The 21,744-nt window shown below is 39.2% G+C and overlaps 1 protein-coding gene across 4 annotated transcripts in view; it reads right to left on the reverse strand.

The window, feature by feature from the left end:
* LRP6 (low density lipoprotein receptor-related protein 6) overlaps positions 1-21,744 on the reverse strand; it is a 105,579-nt gene that overhangs the window by 55,515 nt on the left and 28,320 nt on the right. For 3 of the 4 annotated variants that reach the window (XM_009879731.1, XM_009879729.1, XM_009879730.1), the window contains exon 2: positions 12,223-12,420. In XM_009879731.1, coding sequence (XP_009878033.1) covers positions 12,223-12,416 — 194 coding nt within the window. In that variant the 5' untranslated portion in view covers positions 12,417-12,420. Of the gene's footprint in view, positions 1-12,222; positions 12,421-21,744 lie in introns of those variants that run through there. The other variant, XM_009879727.1, reaches the window with a different exon arrangement.

Genomic DNA, 21,744 nt, shown 5'->3' on the forward strand with positions numbered 1-21,744 from the left:
CTCCATACCTGAGAGGCTCAATGTCACCATGCACAAGCGGGGAGAATGCCAGCCGATTTTATGCAAGTCAGACTGCTACCTGCTGATGTACGAGGTCGATCATTTTCAGCCTCAGCAGATTTCAAACTGAGAGAGCATTTGATCAATTAGCAGTCCATCCATCTCTTTCAGTTTTGCTCTTTTGAACCACCAGAAAAATACGCTAATGGCAAATAGCTTCACTATAAAGAAATCCTTACTTTTCATGATTCATTATTATGATAATTATTAAGCTATTGTTTTTATCATAAGCAGTGCCATTAAACAGAGTTCTACTGATCTTCTGCAATGGTAATGGTATCATTTCTGAGCAAACTGGGTCACTGCCTGTCTCCAGGTTCATAAACAAAATTAAAGAGTATACCCATATATTTTATGTATATATACACAAACACATGCTCATTAGCCATCACAAGAATGCAGCACAAACATTCTTGAAGACAGTTTTTCCAGGTTCTTGTGATGTAGAAACTAATTATCTGTACCCAGGTTCCTCAATACTGGAATTAAATAGCTCATTTCTTATGGTTATTTTATTCAGAATCATAGAAAAACTTAGGATGGAGAGGACCCTGGAGGTCATCTGGACTAACACTCTGCTCAAAGCAGGGACTCACATGTATCGTTTACACAAGTGTTTCTTCCCACCTCCTTTCTTCTTAACTGTGTGGGTGCACATGCATTCGCACATACGCAAGCTCCCACTGAACAGTGGAGATCGCCATCTCTCTCCTGGACTCAAAGCATAAGGGATTGACACACAGCTCTTCTACTCCATCAATATAGGGTACACTATGAACACCAGTCTTCCAGTTTTCTTCTTGCAGGGAAGAGAGTCATTATCTGTATACTTACTGAGAAAACGCCCCCACTGTATGCATCACTTCTGCAAAGAAGTTGGTAACTGAAGTGGTTTAGTAGAGGAGAAAAATATCTTATTTTCCAAATATTTTCAATTAAAATATAAGAGAAGAGTATATTAAAGCAAGAAACCTGAAGGTGTCTTCTGCCAATGACTCTGAATACAAAGAGACTGCAGTTATTGCCACGTTTTCACCCTAGCTTCTGGAAGAAGATGCATTATCTTTAAAGCTTCTATTTTTTTTCTGCTCCCAAGAAAAACACATACATTCCCTTACTTGTCACTCTAGTGTTCCAATTCCACACCAAACAAAATTTTCTATTTCTTGATATTTTGCACTCGAAAGTAGGACATATTATCTTTTCTTTCTTATCTCTGTCTGGAGTCAGGTATGTATTTACTTCTAATTAAATGCACCAACTAAGCATCTTACAAGAGACTATTGTAATATAATTTACAGCTGAAACCTACCAGCCAAACAGTGAAGCCACAATGACACAACACACTCCCGTAACAAGAATAAAGGCATTCTAATTCTGTAAACATTTTTACCAACCCCACCCCCAAACCCTAAATGCCTTCAGATTTGAATAATTTTAGTTTATAGCAGGCTTGGAGACTAAGTCTTTATGACAATTTTATGACATTTTTCATATGGAACAGAAGCAATAAAAGTCCAAAGCTCTCGCTGTAACCAAACCTGCACCAAAGACAGCATTCCCATGCATAAGGGGAGCCACATTTTTCTGAAGCTTTCTGACTATCTTGCAACTCACTTAAAAAAAAAAAAACAAAAACCAAACAACAAACCCAAGGATATTTAAATGCCATTAGTACCATTCCTGGTGAGAATAAATCTTTGAGTACAACAGACACTGTTAGATATGCCCAACTTTCAGACAACCACATATTCATATGACAATGCATAAGGTGCACTGTGACCCGTATTTAAACCAGTCCTTATCTGGAGAGATTCAGGAGTACTTCATTTAACTGCACCATTAGCCACAGCCTTGAAGTGATTACTCTTAAACTTGAATAATTTTTCTTAGCAGATATAAGGTACCATCACATGAAAATGGCCTTGGGCCCAAATACAACAGTATGTATTTCTTGCATCTCATTACGATGAATATTACCAGTAACATATCCTCCATATCCCCTGTTTTCAGCAACCATTATGAGGTGATGCTCACTTCCAATCAGCAAAACCAGCAGAGCTTTTTTCCTCTCAGAACAATACTCCACAGGCTGCACCATCAGCCTTGCTGAACTGCAGCCGCATGATGTGTGCCAGCACAGAAACTGTGGCCAAGTTACGCCAAACGAGCCTTCACAGCCTAATGGGAGGAAGGGGAAGGGCTGGAGAGCCAAGGTGCTAAAAAATAGGAAAAAGAAGGGGAGAGAGAGCAAGAAATGTCCTTCTGACAGCTGCCATGAAGCAGTCATGCTTTAAGCATGATCTGCGTTAGGAACTGCAGAGCTCTGGGGTTGGCGGCTGAGAAGAGTGGCCCCGACTTCTGCCTTGATCAATTATTTCAGGTGAGTGAAGGGGACCAGAATGTCACCTGTAGCACTCAACTGCTGCACATGGTTGACAGGAGCAGGTGCTTCCCACCTACAGGGTGTTTCACAAGCACCCATGCGGGGCTGGGGAGCAGTCAGGTCTCCATGTTTCTGGCCTTGCTAATAAAGCTACCAACACCAACACCAGGTTGGTGTTGCAGGTGTAATTGGACTGACTCGACCTGACAGCTCTTTGGTGGCAACTACCTTCAGCCTCTACATTATCAGCCCAGGCTTGACTAGAACAAGCGATACGACAGCAAAAAGCACTACATCCTATTATCCTTCTCTAAACTCTTCAGTTCCTTCAGACTGCTGTACTTATATCATTAGTCTCGTTAAAAGGAGACACCAGAGATGATGAGAAAGTGAGAGATGAGAATAAGGAGTAACGTTATTCATTCAGGAGACATCCCTAGGGCTTCAGCAACATGCAAATTGTCTACATATTAGACGGCACTAAGCACACACTAACTTTATTCATCTTCCCTGTGCCAGGCAAATAATCACACAAATTTGCCTTAAAAATCTTGATGGCAACTGACATTTAAAACTTTACCATCTCTACTCTGTTTAGTTGACTGGGAAGGAAAAGCAGAAGGGCAGAGCAGAGAACGAAGGTGAGAAGAGAAAAAGAGAGAGAAAACAAGCAGTTTCCACAGAAATTATATTCCATCTGTGCTGCGTACCGTGATTTCCTAAATAAAACTATTTATAGTATCATCATGGTAATCAGAGATGCAATTACAATAAAAACTTGTTATAGTAAAGAGTTTTCTACTGCTTGAAGAAAACATAGATCCAATTTAAATACATGTACCTTTGTTCTATTCTTATTCTGTTAAAGAGGCCTGTGAAATACTTTGTGAAGATAAAGAAAAAGGAACAAATAATAAACAAGTTAAAGTAGGCATTACAAAAGGGGCTACTGAACTCTGAAATGGAATACATATATGAAAATTCATAGACAATCTATCCAGTTTTATACTAACAACGATAAAAAAGCTCATGCTTCAGGATAATATGCATTTCAGACAAAGACTAAACTTGCTTGAAATAAAAATTAACAGTAAAATGACCAAAAAAGATCAACTTTAAATTCGTGTCCTTTACCACAACCAGGATTTCCTCAGTCTCCCTTTCTTTCTTTTTCAACTAATACTAGCATTCAAATCCAAAGCTAGGTTATAACTATGAAATTTATGAATTCTTCATACTGAAAGAAAGCAACCAAAAATCAAGATAGTATAAATTTAAAATTATCATCAGAATTGCAGTTTTTTCCTAGAATTTTACAGATAATGTTTTATATCTAAGCATAATAGCATAAAAATGAACAAGCAAATACTTTCCATTAACCAAATCCCTTCAATTCTGGCTGCATTCTAATTTCAAAAACTGAACAAAACACCTGCAGAAAACCCGGGGTACTTTAGACACCCTGGCCTGTACCTCTCTAAACCATTAACATTCCAGCTTCACAGTAGCAAAACTCCTTTCAGGTGACCTCTGAGGCTTCCTGCATTTAACCTCCAGAGCAGGGTGCAAGAATTTTCACATTTATGTTTCAATCCATTTCTCTATGTCCCTCTGGAGGATCCCGTGCCTATTATCATCTCTTATGCAATCAGACAATAAAAAAAAATAATTAACATCTACTGTTGTATTAGTCTTTGCAATCCCATTTCAAATAGAACCGTGAAGACTGGGGAAAAAATGAAGGTAATTAATTTAAAAACTATTCTCAATGCTAGATCATGAATATAAGACACAAAACCGTATTAAAGCTCTATCTTATGCCTCTAAACTCCACTAACCCAAAATAAGAAGGGCAAGTAAAGACATATGATGAAAACGAAGGCTTAAATCAACAAGCCAGTGAGACACTGCACACAAGGGCAATTCAGTTATCCAGCCCGAGGATACAGCAGCATCTGGATGAGAGACCATGCTGAGCAGCTACGGACAGGCTCATGGAAGTAACCTTTTCCACCAGTGGGACAAATCCTGTAACGGGATGTACATCCATAGCCTGAGCCAGGGAGGATCAACCACCATCCGAAACAGGTTGTTCAGAAAGCACAGAAATGCCCAATGTTTGCTTGATCATTTCCACTGACCTGAGATGCCTTAATTTCACAAAGATAATCCAATTCTCCAACCGTAAGGTACGGTGACACAATTACACAGAAAATGTAAATGAACTTACATAAGTATACATACATTTACCACTGCATTTATTACCCAAGGATCTCTGTTTCCATAACCTGAAGAATGAATGCGAGTACCCTGCTTTATAGGATATCATAGATCATTGATCTGGGGAAATAAAGAAGGATCAAATATTTTTAGTATAGATATACTTCCACCTTGCTTGCTAAATAATTTGGAACAGACTGATTCTGCCTGCAAAATGAAGAAATTCATTAATGAGATACACTATGCAGTCTTCATAATAAGCAGCTAAGAAAATTAGGGTTTTAAGCAGCAAACAACTGGAACAGAAGCATAAAACGGAGTGGATATTTAAGTTTTCATTTGAAGCTCATACTCAATAAGATGTGGCAATGATACTAAAATAAGCAGGTGCGGTGTTTGTACTGTTTGTTCTGAAAAAGTGTATAATACTACCATTTTCTGCTGCATTTTCTTATACCAACTTCATTCAGAAAGGTTACACATCCTTACTAGCATCTGTATATGTGTTGGACATGAAATTTCTAGTAGGGAAAAACAATAGCTAACATTTCTTTCCTAGGGAATACTTCCATGTGACAATCCTTCATGAAGGATTAAAAACATAAAGACCCGTCTTCTGCACCTTGCTTTTAGTGAGCATCGCGTTAAAGAAAGCATATAACAGACAGGCTTGCATGAACTAAGTTACAATATTTTTACACAAAATGTTTCTCTACATCTACAGACTACTTAATGCCTGAGCATTCAGGAAATCACAAGAACTACACATCTTTGGCTTGTGACACTTGGAAATTATTAGCAAGTGGCCGAAGCACTTACAGCACGAATCCTACACACCATCAGATAAAGCAGGATGAAAGACGAACAGACAACTTTATAACACCACACCAAGGATGCCACAAGGAGGCCAGGTAGCTCTGGTTCCCTCAGAAGCTTATGAGGTTTCCTCTCCTGCCAACCTAACAAAAACATTTGCAAAGCAAACTTAAAAAACTAAGCTGCATTGTTACCACAAATGTTTGTTCAAATATTCCTATCAGAATACAAGCTGGCTCTAATTACCTGAGGAAGTAAACAGGAAACATGACTTGTGGAATATAATACTGTTTTTTAAAACTAAAATACTTTCTTTTGCAACTTCTATAAGCCAAGATTGCCATGTTTCCAGAAAGTACACGTAACAAACAACAGGTCTAGCAATGACTATTCAGATCCCACCTTCAATGGAAGTCTGAAAAAAGTCAATCAGAAGTAAAACTGTGGTTGAGAAATTACATCATTCTGTGGGTGATTTTTCAAGGCAAACACCATCATGACAGGCAGTGTAGATGAAAGGCCTCTAACAACAGGGGAGGAGACTGGGAAGCCAGCAGGAAGACACGAGGGGGTTTAGGAGGAAGGTGCACCAGTAGATCCACCGACTGCAGAGTGGTCTATGGCGTTTCCCAACTGAAGCTGCTCTTCCTTTGCTTTCAGCAGGGCTGGGATCCTGAACTAATTCTGCATTTGCCATCTCAGGTCTTTGAAGCAGTATCGATGAGCTGCTCCGTTGATCCACTTGGGTTAATCACCCTGTACTATATATTTTTATTTAAAGCCTAGAAATACGCAGAGACCTGTGACTTAGTGACTCTAGCTATATACACAGAGTATGTGTATCACACACAGTCAACTACGGATGTTTTGAAGCTCCACCTTTCCAGCATTTTATTTCATAAGAACCAACAAATTCATCCTAGCTCTGTGTCCAAATAATCTAATTAATTCTGCTTTTGCAGGCTTCTCCAGCAATTTTAATTAGGGCACTATGCATCTTCTGCACTGGCCATAATGTGTTGGTGAGGTATTGAAACAGGGTTTTCACCATTGACTGGTTTCTCTTCACTGCTTGAGGGTATTAAGCATCTTTATCTCACGGAAATATACACGAAGAGATACACAGAACACAACATTTTCTATCTTGTGGGTAATGTCATATATTGCACACATTATGTGCAAATAATAAAAAATAAACTCTTCTAAATGCAGGCACACAGTATTTTTAGTGTTTCATCAAATCTGCAACTAATCATCTGGCAGACAGACATGAGCTGATGCTTGAAAACAGAAACTAGAAAAATCAATGCTTGAGTGCAAAACTTAAGACATTCACCTCCTCGCAAGAGCTTCCCAGCTTTCTGACAGTTGCTGAAAGTATGTTTTCTTACAGTGGCCTCAAAACCCATCTCATTAGCACAAACACTTCCTGGGGGACCTTGTAAGTGCATTTCCCTTCAGCTAGTAATGTGTTAACTTATTAATTAGAACTGCTGCTGCAGGGTAAAGGAAGAGAAAATTAATTCAAGAGCTGCCTTAGCAGTCCAACCTATCTCAGTACTCTACTCACAGGAGAGCTATCTGCAATTCAGTTTTGTTTAATTAGTCCCACAAAAAGCAACTGTTCGCTCTGATAAGAGCGGGGCGAGAGCTGCAAAAAACAAAACCATCTCTTCTATGCACCAATTTAGTTTTTTAATTATTACGTTCTGACATGAAAAACTGTTCACTCCTTTCTCTCACTGGCAAACCAAGAGCATTAGTCATCAACTTCTGTGCTCTTCCTCTTTATTATAATGAGCCCATCACTGGAGTAGCTAGGGCTAATAAGTCCCAGGGCTAGCAGGTAACAAACGATAGATACATCATTCCCATAAAATTTACTGTAGAGGTTTTCTCAGGAATTTACGACTCTGCCACACATTTACCGAGTGCTACTTCCAGGGCTGTCATGCTGCTTACTAGTTTTGATGCAGAGGCTCACCGACTCCAAAGGGAGCCTATCTAGGTCTTGTCCAAAGAGGTGACAAAAAAAAATAAAATAATCAAGATCTCCTTTTCCTCCCCCTGCATACTACTCCCACCTGCCTACTGTACTCTTCCACCATCCAGACCCCTGCAAGCAAGAAACGAAGCATCCATGCATATCAATACCCTTCTCTGACACATAAATCTTTAAATTTTAATTCTTGTGTAGTGCTAGGTGTAGAAACTTGATAGTCAGACTACAGGAATAAAAACACAAAAGTTGTGGATTTCTTACAGATTTAGAAATATGCCAAGAATGTTTCCCTTTCACTCATTCCAAATTTTAGACCATTGAGGTCTAAACCTCAATACTATAATACTGTCAATGACGCTAATTAAAATCTTTTCCTGTTTACATTGTATTCTCTCTCACTATCCAAACGACAAAAGCAGTTCTCGGAACTGTTTGAAATTCTTTTTTTGATATAAAGTTGTTAGTTCCTGCTAACTATTTCTCACTTCCCCCAAAGCAATTAAAACTCATGTCATCCTGCTTTACACAAAGCTTTTATAACCACATTTTATCTCCTATAGGCTCTTTCCCACCTCACATTATACAACACTAAAAAACTTGAGACAGATAAAATCTCTACTTGTCAGCTTCCTTTGCTAAAAGTAACCAAAACTATTCAGATCTAGAACATCATATTTTTATGAAGCTATATGTCTTTCAATAACTTAATTGCTTTTTTCGTTTCTTCAATAGCTCCAGCTTACAGAAGTACGTTTTCCCAGACAGTTTGACAGTAGGTAAAGCACCAGAAAAACTAGTAACACTTTGGCACAATAAAATAAAAAAATCCAGTTTCATCAAAAGAAATTTAGATAGCAACAAAAAAATTAAACTTCCTAAATATAAAACAGCAGTTAGAAGAATGGTCCAAATATCAAGAACAAATCACTATAACTAGCAGTTTCTAGTCTATTTTAAGTTAGATTATGCACTCAATGATAATGATCTTGGCCTCGCCCATTCTTGACTCTTAAGGAAAATTACTCTAAAAGGTAGCCCTCTTAAAAGGGGACTTTAAAAGGTGGTGGTCAAAAAGAAGTTGGCCTAATCACACAATGTCATCTTTCCACACAGAAGCAAGGCCATTTGATCATTCTGTGTGCGTCTGTTCAGTATCTCCTCCAACTCCATACCCAATGCACCTTGTATCTCTTGGCAAACCATTCAGGAAATCAGGGATCACAAAACAATTTTTATTTTTTTACAAGTTTTCCTTAACAAACTGATGGTTGCAAAGATGTGAGCAATGCTAGACCCCCCCTGTATTTGACCTACCTGACAAGAGAAGCAGCTGAAATAAGCTGCCCGGGAACACTTTGTCGAGCTGCCAGACCCAGCAAGAGTGCACAGGGGACACAGACAGGAGGAAGGGATAATGCTGGGTGAAGGAATATAATGAGCCATGGGTGCATTTGAGGGACTGCAAGAAGGATGAAGAAAAAAGCCAGGGGGAGGGTGGGGTGGGGTGGGGTGTACAGGGCATAGGAACATACAGAGAGAAGCCAGAGGGACTTCTGCAAAGGTGGAGGGATAAGTCGGTATCTTTCTAACCCCAGATATTATTAGTTCTACTGTTCACAGAAAAAATCTGGTTATTTTTTTCTTTTTTTGGGGGCGGTGGGGATATCTAGGAAGGCTTTGTGGGTTTTGGGTTGTGGGTTGGTTTGTTTGGTTTTTTTTTCCACTTAAAAGGAAGATCTCAAGGGTTTTTGTTTTGTCTGTAGAATTAGAAACTGTCTATTTTTTTGCATTAGAAAATCAGTTATTGAAAAAGATGAATAAAAAAATTAAGAGCCAAAATACAGAATTACAGCTGCAAAATGTCATATTGAGAAAGGTGAATTGCTGAATAACTGAAAGAAAGTATTTAACACAAAAGAATGACTTTAGACAGCCCCAGCAGATCTTTTTTTTTTTTAAGACAGGCAGAGGCTAAGAGGTCACAGCAGAGAAAAAAAACAATACATAACACCCCACTGTAGAACTTCCTAATTTCTGCAATTCTTTCCTTTCCCCCGCCCCGATGATGCAATTGCAAAGAACGAAAAACAAAACAAAAATACAGATGTTGACTGTTTTCTGAATCTTCAGAACTTTCTCACATGCCTTGGGAAAAACAGGTGCTGTTCGAAACAGTGTGTGCTTCTGAGCGCTTAAGGGAAGTCACAGGTGCTTTCCTCTTTAAAGACTATTTCCCCTTTTTCCCCCTCAAATGGTAACATAGTAGCATACTGCCATGAAATATTTCTGATCTATTTCAGTATCAGTTTAAAAAATAAAACCAACAACTTTAAATTACTGGACTAATTTTTTTGTTTTTAATGAATATATAAGAAAAAATCAGTAGGTCTAAACCTCTAAATTACTTGTCTACACAGGTCTTTATTACAGGTTTCACCATTTCCAGCGGATTTACTCTGGAAGGAGGTAACTGCTGGGACCCAGGTGACTTCACTTTCATGTCATGAGACAGCTGTTAGACGCAGGTCTCTGCAGACAGACAAGGGTGGTCTGTCCCTCACACCAAGAAAGATCAGCACCTTCACAGCCTCATCTGTAGAATGAATCACTTCCAGGTTAGCCAAAAGCAAACCAGGGAATAAACACCATTAAAGTAAAACCAAAATACCAAACCCGAGTATATATATACAATGCTGTCCAACAGGCCACCAGTAAGCAAAAAACTGCAAAGTAGTCTGTAGCAAAAGGAGACTGAAAATGCAGTAGTGCCAGCAGGAAACACCGAAGTAGCTCTGGAGCCAGAAAGACTGGGTAACACGACGAGGTTTGTGCTCCATGGGAAAAAGGTAAATATAGATTTGGGTGGGGGTGGTGTCAATTTTTGATCTGTGGAAACTTTTCAAGCAATTAACATTTCAAAAATCATCTCTACATCCTGCATCATTTTCCAGGGCGTGCTATTGAAAGCAGTACCATTTAATGCAGCACCAGATACACACTCTCTTCCTAGAAGGGCATCAGCCAAACTGCAGTAGTGTGTTGTTAGACTAAGGCAGTCCTTTCCCTCTCATATAAATAGGAGGCAACAAAAACGAGGGACTCAAGAATAAAATGAGCCACCAAATTATCCTGTTGGACAAAGCCAATGATGTACATTTTAGGTGTGATCATATTGGTAGTTGTTTTGGAATGGTACTTTTCTTTTCCATGGTGTCATTGTTTGGAGGGTGGAGTTGTTTTGGTTTAGCTTATTTCTGTTACTCCTACAGCAACTGTGAGCATTTCATATTTGTGTGAGAAATCCACTCAGACTGCAATTTTTCAAGTGGCAAGCTGTCACATTGAACCCCACGTGTGATTGCTTTCAGTCAAGATGACTCTTTTTGAAGTTCTGTTATACATCTGGTTTTATGATCTCTCTATCCTTATCTTGGGTATTCCAGTTAACCAGTACCAATTAAAAAAAAAAAAGACTCAAGTTATTATTGTTATTATTGTACAGGGCAATTCCTTCCCCTTTCTCTCCCTTACCTGAAAGCTTATGTAACAGTCTTCCTTTTTTAAATAAAGTATCACTAAGAAATATTTCTCTCTTTTTTGGTACTATTAAGTTATCTTTCTTGTGAAATAAACAGCAAATGAAGGACTACTTCAAAATAGAGACTATAAAACTGCATCCAACTCTTGTTACCTTGTGTAAACACACTGTTACAAAAATACTGCACGAACTTTTAGTCACTTAATGAGCAGAATTTAAGAAGAAAATGACACAACCTTTCAAACATTTCAAGCATTACAAGAAACTGAAGTTCAAAATAAATACTACAAGACTACAGTGGACATGTTTCATGTGTGCTGCCTGTGTTCCTACTCACAAGCCCACACAAAACACCAACCTTGTCAATATAATTGATTTCTTTATGCCAGATTAGCATTTGTGGTGAAAGAAAGGACAAGTCCCTAAGAAGTCAGAACGAAGAGCATAAGAAAGACTATTTCACTCCTAGATAAACCAGTTAAATCATCACAAAAATTTGCAAAGGATAACCTCAAAAAATCATATGTCTATATTATACCTTGGGCACAAACTAACTGTGATTCATTTGTGTGTGCAAACAGTATTTGTCAAAGCTATCTTATTTAACAAAGAGGGTCATCGCCTTAATTAGGGATAAATGCATATATACAAAGTACCAGTTATATCTTAATTAAGAAGTAGCCATGACTGGATCAAAATTAATTACATCGTCACTATAAAAGTGTTAAGAGGAAAACAGTCATTTTAGCATAGCTCTCTGTAAAGACTGTCTTTCACCAATTTCCCAACCTCTAGGGATCAATGAAACTGCAATACTAGTACAAGATGATCCATTTTTTTCAGATTATTTTCTGCATTTGTGAATATTACAGCAACAGAGCACAGAAGACCTATTGAAAAGGGACAATTTTGCTACATAGTCTTACACAAATAAGAATAGGATTTAAGTATTTCTTCATGGGACTGATTCTGAGAAAAGACTTATTGAGAGTTACAGGATACCCCAAAGAGGAACACACATTCAACTTCACAGTGTTGGAAAGGGGAGGATGGGGAAGGACAAAAGCTTCTGATAGCACTAGTTTGCTTAAAATTTTGAGAGTGACAACATAATGCCCTGCAAGAGAGCTTATGATGTTGCTTAAGCAACATCTTCTAAGAAAACCACTGCATTATACAGATCAAACAGAAACTTCTTACCTATGACTTCCATCCAGATTTGATTTGTGGATGAAATTCAGTTTTGCATCTGCCCAATAAAGTTTCTGTTCCTCATAATCCAACGTCAGTCCATTTGGCCAATATATGTCTGTGTTGACTATAATGGAGCGGCTTGAACCATCCATCCCAGCACGTTCTATCTTTGGCACTTCTCCCCAGTCTGTCCAATACATGAACCTATAGTTATTTTAAAAGTAGAAAAGACAAAAAAGAAAGCAATCACATATAAATCCACAACTGGAACACTGGATACAATTTTGAGTAAAGGCAAAGGCACTCTCTGTTCTGCAGAGGCAGTGTCTCTGAAGCTCTGTTTACTGGGTAAGGTACACGTCCTGTGAAACACAACAGAACAAAGTTACTTTACAAAATGCTGAAGAAAAACAACTTAAGACAAACCCACAGTACTATATCACTTCATATTTCCATAAGTTTCTTTCCTTGGATCAAGTGAGAAAGTTGGGAATATCCAACAATAATCTCAGAATTCAATGTTAAACAGCAAAAAATAGAGATTACAGACTATCATAAAAACAGCCTGTTTAACATGGGTCAGAGCACACGGCTGTAATGGAAAAAGAAGGTGTGTGGACTTATAGTGGGCATAGCAGTTGCATGCAAGGCATGTGGATTTGACGGAAGACCAATTCATGTCCTTTTTTTCAGGAGAAAATCAGAGACAGGTAGCTAAGTCAACATGTTTAGAAACACAGTTTGCACACAGTGACCAGGGAAAACACTGTGTAAAATCTTTTAAGACTAGAGAAGCAAGTAAGTTTTAAAACATATTAGCATATACTGGCAGATGTTTAAACATTATTTAGCAAGTAGTGAGGGGAGGGAAGTTACCTAGTTGCATTTAAGACTGAGGTAAAGCAAGGGAAACCACTTTATTATGGCTGGAGACTAGAAGGGAGTAAGAATATCTGCCCTTTTTCTGCAGGTGGTAGAAAATGTATTTACTTTTATAGGTTGTTAACAGAATGCATAACTAAACAGTAGTAACATATAATATAAACAGATCAGACAAAGTATATCCATGGTGCTTGCTCTGTTTTGTTGTTGCAGCTGGGACACACAAGACGACTACTGTCCTAAATTGCTTCTCATAACCTCATGACATCTGCCAGCATACCTGCTAGTATCTATGCTCCCTAACCTGGCTCAGTCAAAACAATCCAGATTAGGAAAGATCTGAAGCCTTTAAACTAACCCAGATCATCACACAACCACAATATGTCACTGCATGGTGCCCACATGTGAAGAGGCCTGGCCACCCATCATTTAAAGAAAAACAAATGTGCAACACATTTAAGAAACATTTGCAGATGAAGTTATTCTTGGCAAAGAATTATTTTTTTTATTTTAAAAAGTCAGGAAATTCCATGTCATATTTTCCCCCTTAATTCATGTCTACAGCGTGTTTGTTTTAATGCACAGCTATATCTGCGGACAGAAATGCAGCTGATTGACACAAATATTGCCCTTTTCAGTCCCAAGTGAGTCATTCTTTACGGAGCAAAGTGCCTGTCTTAAACACAGAGCACAGATATCTGAAAAGAACATGTGAGATTTCTGTAGGTGTGAACAACTGCTACAGAGAAACTGTTTTTCCATCAGGAATAAGAAAAATACCCAAATAATTTTCAGATAGATAGCACAGTAGCAAGTCACCTGGTCAAGCTAAGCAATAAGAGAACTATATACTCAAAAAAAGAAAAGTTTAAAAGAGTCAGGCAGCATTTCACCAGCAAGCCTGCATGAAAAAGAAGTGAGAAAAACAGAATTTTATTTAAACTTCTTTAAAAAGACCCTTCTTTGCCCCAGTGGTCGGATCCTAGCCTTCCAAATACTTCTTCAAGGTTAATAGGTTCCAAGGCCCTGGACACCCTGCTAGACTGATTTTTAAGGCTGAAAGAGCTCATTGGTTGCTGTACAGCCTCATCTTCTTCCCCATCTCCCTCTCACCTCTCATGCACGCTGCAATTACTCAAGCAAAAACAGGTAAGGAAAGTTTGGTAACAAAGAAAAGCCTCCCCGGACTTCACAAAACCAGCCCTATTTCATTTGTCAGAGGAGCACACATGCACACAGAGCTAGCTTTAAGATTCAGTAACATTTCCAATCAGCTCCAGTGACCTCTGCTCACTTTCTCTAGTGTTTTGTGTTTGGTTTTTTTTCCCCACTATCACCTGTTTGTTTTCCTCCATCTTGCTTGCAACCCTACGGGTTTTAACGTCTCCATTAAAACTCTTTGGAACCAGCCATGCTCCAGCCAATAGCATCAAGGACTGTGCTTCACTTGGGAAGCAGGGCTTTTCATCACTGCAAGAGCAATGCAGGTTATAGCTTGATGACCATTTCTTTCAGTAACAATTGCTTTTAAGCAACCTCTTGCAGATCTTTGTTTCCAGTACAGGGCTTATATGGCCATGGAGGAAACTTGATTCAAGGAACAGGTCTGGGCTAAAAATCAGTCATCAGTCTGAATGCATTCCAGTGCAGAGCTCCATGAACACTTCCACTTGCACGCAGGTTTATATAGCTGCCTCAACTAGCAAAGATGCCAACAGCAGTCACTTTCTTACTCACTTAGGCCATTTTCTGCAACAGTTTAGCAAGTACAGGGTATAGGTACAGGAGCAGGAAGGGATGGGAAGAACTGTGTAAAACAGCTAGAAGAAATACTCCTGTTGTAACCATGCTTTAAGTAAACTGCAACTGCTACGAGGTGAGGGATACCTGGCTAGCAACCAAGGGAGGCTGGGGGGATGAACGGGAACACAGACACAACTATAAATTCCCATTACTGCAGAGATCTCTCCACAGATTTTTCTACAGACATCTCAGATCCCTCTTCCAGGTAATAACAAACTGTTCACACATGTGTACTGGTTCCTCCTTTCTGGAAGGCTTACAGATTCTTGTTTCATTATATAACGGTTGGTAAGTAATCCATACGAAGACCATACAGAAAGGAAGGTGTTACGACATACATACTTATTAAATGATGGTAATCCAGTCATACAGACAAGGTAAGGGTCATTCCCCCTCCTCTCCATCCTCTTCAAACATGTTTAATCATTTCAATTCTTTTATAAAAAAAACCAGCCACCACTAAAGCCCACAGGATAGAGCAAAATCTTAACTGAAAAGCAATGTCTTATGCTAAATTATGGCATTCAGATATCACCAGAAGACTACTGTTCCATTTGCCTCTCTTCTCACCTAGTTATGCCTTGCAATAAAATTTAAATTTAGGAATCAAGATTTTAATTCTAGCCCAAAAGCACAGCAAATAAAAATTTAAAATTAAAATCTATACTACCCTTTGAATTTTAAGGAAAAAAATCCATATGCATGTAGCACGTTTACTGTACAGTGGTACAGGCTCCATGGTGGGCTCCATGCTAGGCAATCCCAAATCCATAAGATCCAGAGGGCAATATACAGACACGCTGTAACTGACTTCAGCAAGCCTGTTTGGGTCCAGAAACAGGAATGTTTTCTCATGCTTCTTAACTTTGGCTGATAGTACTGTTATTCCAGCCAGTTACAACCAGGACAGGCTGGTACTAGAGCTCTGGACCTATCCAGCTGCTTGCTACTGCCTTCTTGCTGAAAGTTACCCCCCACAAGGGTCAGCAACGGGAGCCCAGACCTCCCTGCTGTACTTGACATACCAGATACTTCATCCAAACTCATCTTTGCAAGTTTAAAACTAGTACGGACAAGCTGTAGTGCAGCAACACAATCAAGTGTAAAAACTGCAAAACTGAAAAAGCGTACCTTATGCCTAGGGATTTTAAAATATACATGGCATACTTTCTTACCTAACAGGAGTACCAGACTTAGCAGGAAGACCTTTTATTTATTACCAAATCAACCCATATAGCTCCAAATCTCTTTTTGACTTAATAAGAAATACCACCACAGCTGATTAAAACTGATCCCATTAATCGAGACTTTTTTCCTATGTAAATAATTAACCACTGTATTTTAAAAAACTTTGGTTTTAATCAAATAACCTTAACATTTTGAACTGCTTCATTATTTTTCACCTGTTGTATTTTCTCCATACTGTTAAACGCCACGCTTGTCAGACTTTAGTAGCAGACTTTGGAAATGGCTGTGAGCTGTTACAGAAATCTAACAGAAAACCATCAAGTTTATTTCTATTTATCTACACTTGTAATTTTAATATTAGGTACTCATGTCAGGAAATGATACAGCCCCTCCCCCCTTTAAGGAATTAAGGCACATCAAGTATTTGAAATACACTTATAGAAAAGAAGAAGGTTCTTAGATATTGGTCCTTAGCTTGTATTTTGTTTGACTGTGGCATAGCACGTTGGTTTATCTTATAAATTACAAGATATAAGATTATGATTTATAAAAATTATGAACACATAGAGGAAGAGCTTTGATGGCTTTTCTCTGCAAACATTTTTCTATGCATCTTTAGATTGTTTTTTAATTTTTGCATCTCAGATAGGTAAGATGAACCCAGGAAATAAATCTTCCTCTTAAAAGGCATCAGAAATCCCTATGTACTACTGGAGTACAGCTGTAACTCCACAGTTTTGATTTGCCCCAAATTGAAAGGTTTTGCCATGGCAGGAAAACAAAAAAAAGAAACAAAGGAGGAAACAGTGTTTCTTGATTCCATTTTGTGCGATGATGAACAAATACAATAAACAGAGCTTCTTTTCTAAAAAGCTCATAAAGTCTAGGCACACTGATGGCAGAATCTCCCACATACATAGAAAAAAGCTTGCAGAGTACAAATGCCAAGATTATATGCTATAATTTAGCGGTGATTTCCAACAGCAAGCACAGAGGGAGAGAAATTCATTGCCAGCACCCATCAGCTTTGCAACTTTCTGATCCGCACTGTTCCCCAACACTAATGCAGATCCTTTCAGCCCGACTATCCCACACCAAACTAGGCTCCTGCTAGGAATGTCATTAAAACACCAGCCCCTATCGAGATGCATGCAACTGTTTCACTCATTGAACAGAGATACCCCATGCGACACTTAGCTGATTTTAAGGCAGTTAATTGGGACACCTTCCAGGGCAGGCAAACGTTTACCTTCCTGAACATTATTCAGTGGGAAGAGCAGCTGCTTAATTGGGACATCCAATTATTTGGTGAGGCCCTTCACAATGAATGCTCCAACTTTGCAATTACGCTCGTTTCAGCCCCTAAGAACCTCTGAGCTCTACAGGAACCCAAACAGCCGCCAAACTTCACAGCCTACAAAGGTTTCAGAAGTGCAGCAACCCCTGTGGAGCTTATCAGCTCTGCAGTGGTCCTTGTGAAACACAGCCTGCTCCTGCTCCTGCTCCTGCTCCAGCTCTAGCAGGACTGGCACTCATCTAACGAAGAACTACACAGTTAAATGATAGGTGCTGGAGTAGCTCAGGAAAAGTACACACACTAAATAAGTGTTGGGCTATCGAAAATATCTCTTGACTTAAGAAGAAACATTCGCGGCCCTTCAGGAGTTTAAGAAAAGACATTTGAATCAAGTGTCCTTAACAGAAACTTCTGGAGGCAGATTAACAGCGGGATGGAAACCGCAATCCAGGACATAAGTACTGAATGAAACAGAAAACCGATTTCAAATAAGGGGACTAAAAGTACCACAGGAAGGCTTCACTATAAAGTTTCTCAACTAATTGCAAAATACAGGAAAAATTTTCAGTCCTCCAAGAGAAGCAAAAAAAAAAAAAAAATGCACACAGCAAATTAAATATGGAGATAATACTTCATAAAAGAGAAGAAGAAATATCCCTTTGGGATACAATCAAGACAAATGTGAGAGAAAATATGTTCTTAGCTAGCTGAGAACTGTACTCTTTTACAATAGCTTGTCTCTGTGAATAAGTGTGGACATTAATTGAATATCATTTTCACAGCTTCCCTACAGTAACTTCTTATGTTAACATTCAATGCACTCAAGACTATTTTTTGTGTGAATTAACTTACCCTATGCAGCTTTTCAGCTGCCTCTACAACATCACTCCTGCATGTACTAAGAGCAGCTATGGGTGGAATGGGTGTGAAGTAAGTAGTAAGCTATTAATATCCTAACACTCTGAATTTCCTTGCCTCAAATTTACTGCTTTTAGGAGTCCACAGGCTCCCAATAAAGCAGGGGGGAGATCTTATTGCGGCCTTCCAGTACCTAAAGGGGGCCTACAGGAGAGCTGGGGAAGGACTTTTTACTAGGGCATGTAGTGATAGGACGAGGGGGAATGGCTTTAAACTGGAAGAGGGCAGTTTTAGATTAAACATTAGGAAGAAATTTTTCACTCTGAGGGTTGTAAGGCACTGGAAAAGGTTGCCCAGAGAGGTTGTTGAGGCCCCATCCCTGGAGGTGTTCAAGGCCAGGCTGGACGTGGCCTTGGGCAACCTGGTCTAGTGGGAGGTGTCCCTGCCCATGGCAGGGGGGTTGGAACTCGATGATCTTCAAGGTCCTTTCCAACCTAAACCATTCTATGATTTAAGCTAGGCACAGCTGGCTCAGAAACACCTGTCTTAACCATTGCTACATGCACGGGACAAAGACAAAACAAGAGTTCTTCCACTGAAAACCAAGCCTTTTCTATTATACTCTCCTCAAAAGCACCAAACGACGGAACAACCCAGATGTGCTCAAAATGTTTGACAAGTAAGCACCAGCAGACTAAGCTGAACCTTTTTAACTCCCCCAATCCCTTGCATTCTGGTGAAAGTTGGAAGCCTGGGAGAACTCCACAGGTGCTTGCACCTCAGCTATTCCATTTCACAGCCCAAATTGTTAGTGCTCAGACCATCAAAACTAGGCATGAGTCTGTTCAGTGACTTTAACATAATGACCTGTAACAGAGACATCTCCTTCTGCCACCACTGCTAACAAAGCAGTAACCTTGTACAGAAGCAGAGGTTAGTAACAAAGAACTACTGCAGCCTCCATAGCTGATCGGTCAGGGCTGCTGAAAGACTCGACTGACAAGAGGGAAAAATCAATGTGCAAAATTCCACATCCATGTACATCTACCATACATTAGAAAAATGTCTAAGTGGTACACATATTTTATAAGGCATACAAATATTCTTCCCAGTATACTCTCTGTACTGGTTCCCTCAAGATGAATGAGCTATCCTGATGATAGTAATTTTATGCAAATGACTGCATTTACCCTAGGACATCAGGCAGTATACCAAGTAGGCAAAGACCCACCTGTAACCAGTATGGCAATATAAGGATTTCCACTTTAGAGCTGTTTTCAGTCTCCTATTCAGACCTTATCTAGCAGAATAAAGAAAATTATCACCAGACCTACCATTCTGTTGGAATTAATTTCTAAAATAAGGGATAAATGCAAACACTCCAGTTTCGGAAAGAAGAAAACCTGTGATGAAGTGATCAGAAGCTGACGCTTTGTTTCTAGCCCAGCATCAACCACACAGTATAAAACTAGAATGAGGTTTTGGAGATGGTTTTCACAAGCCCTGAAAAGAATATCTTGGCAAAAACACTGAAAGTCATTCACAAGAAATCAACATGGGAGCAAACTTACATGATAGTCACATTTCAAAACCAGAAAGAAACAACTCAGTACACAAAAGTATCTCTCAACTATCACGCCCTCTGTTTTCAGGTATTCTAGTTTAAAGAATATGCTGGGCATTCTGACAAGAAAAACACAGATAAGAGATTGTTTTTCATTTTTACCCAGACATTTCTGAGAGTCCAAGGGAAGGAAGATTTGACTTCACTGTCAAACATATGCTGATGCACTGCAGAGTCACACGCATATGGTTGTCCTTTCAGTTACAGATCCCAAGGAAAAAGAGAAAGAGGTTCATTAAAAAACAAGAAGCAGCTATTTTTGCTGAATGCTCACAAAGGCAGAATTTCAATTGTTTGAGCAAGTGGAAAGGTCTCTTGCTCCTTGAACTTGTAAATTAACCTTTCCTATCTCCAGACACAAAAGGTCTTCCTTCCAGCATGCCTTCCACAGTTACAAAACAGAAGCCATTTTCTGGTTTCTCCTAGACCAAGCAGGAAATAAAGCTTGTCAGAACTTAGCAGCATTTAAAAACAGTATTTGTACAACCATTTTCCCAGTTTAAGACATGTAAATATAGAAAGAAACAACTTCCCCTCTCTGTTACCTATTTAACACCCTAGCTGACTGCAAGATGAAAACAAGATGCAGATGTGCTTTGAAGGCCTCAGCCAGCCCTTTGCAAAGGAATCAGTCCCAATGTAATACGCCAGACCCTGTGAAGTTCAGCCAGCCTTTTAGCATCAGGTAAGCCAATAGAAAACTAAAACGTAAGTTCACGTAAAAGGGGATGGACAAATCAATGAAAGGAAAATTCTTGCCTTCCAGCCTACCTTGGTTCTTCAATTATAACAAGAAAATAGCAGAGAAAAGCAAACCAGCTGGCAGTTTTGACAGACTTTCAAAAAACAAACACACAAACAAAACCAACCCAAACAGCTGTGCCTCAATCTCTGCAGAGGCCAGGAAAGAAGCTAAGCCAGGACTATGCGTTGCCACTGGGTAGCTCTTCAGGGCTGAGGAGTCTCATAGAGGTCTGCCCTGGCAGTGCCTGGAGCTGCAGTCGCTCAGAATTGTCCCAGAGGAGCCCGTGCACACAGAACCACCCATTTCAAACAGCTCTGAGATCCTATTAATAGGTACAGATCTACACACCTGTGAACTGAACAAAGTGATGAAAGTAAGTATAAAAGACTATTTAGCTACATTAAAACTACAAGTGGTGTAGAGCGGTGAGAAATAGGTGGGACCAATGTTCACCATCTTTCCCAGATACAATTTAAGGTTTTTGTACAATGAGAAATAATCTGTTTCTTTTCAGGGACTTGCACTAAAAATACAAACGTTTGCACTGTAAATATTTAGTCTACAAATGAGAATTTAGAATTCGGTAATTTCAAAGAGCCTTGGGCTGAAACTAGACAAGTCAGCTGCTACCATGAATTTTTCACTGCCTGCTTTGACACACAAGAATCTTTTCAGTAGTCATAATCAAACTTGTTTCTTATCTTTCAATAAGAAACTGGGAGAATTATTCTCCTTATCTCCCTATACATCCTGAATACAGGAAGTGGAGAAAGTTTTTCCCTATAGTTGTATCTTAAATGGAAGCCCTAGGAACACACCCACTTCTCCATGGCAGGAGAACACAATCATACATCCCAAACGTGTCACCCAGTGCATGAGGGCAAGAGGGAGAAATCTGCCATTTGGCATTCGGGGTGTCTCTTATAAGCAAAAATCTAATCATCCCATTGTACATCACTGTGCAAAATTTTGAGTTATGAACTGCACACAGGGTACTACACAGATAAACCAACTACACTTACATTAAACAGAATTTGCTGGTATAACTATCCCAGCAATCCTTAACGTAGACACAGCTTACAACAGTAAAATTTTTTATCCAAGACCTACTCACTTAACTTTATTCTCTGT

The sequence above is a fragment of the Charadrius vociferus genome, unplaced genomic scaffold (genome assembly GCF_000708025.1).
Source record: "Charadrius vociferus isolate BGI_N301 unplaced genomic scaffold, ASM70802v2 scaffold90, whole genome shotgun sequence".
Classification (NCBI taxonomy): Eukaryota; Metazoa; Chordata; class Aves; order Charadriiformes; family Charadriidae; genus Charadrius; species Charadrius vociferus.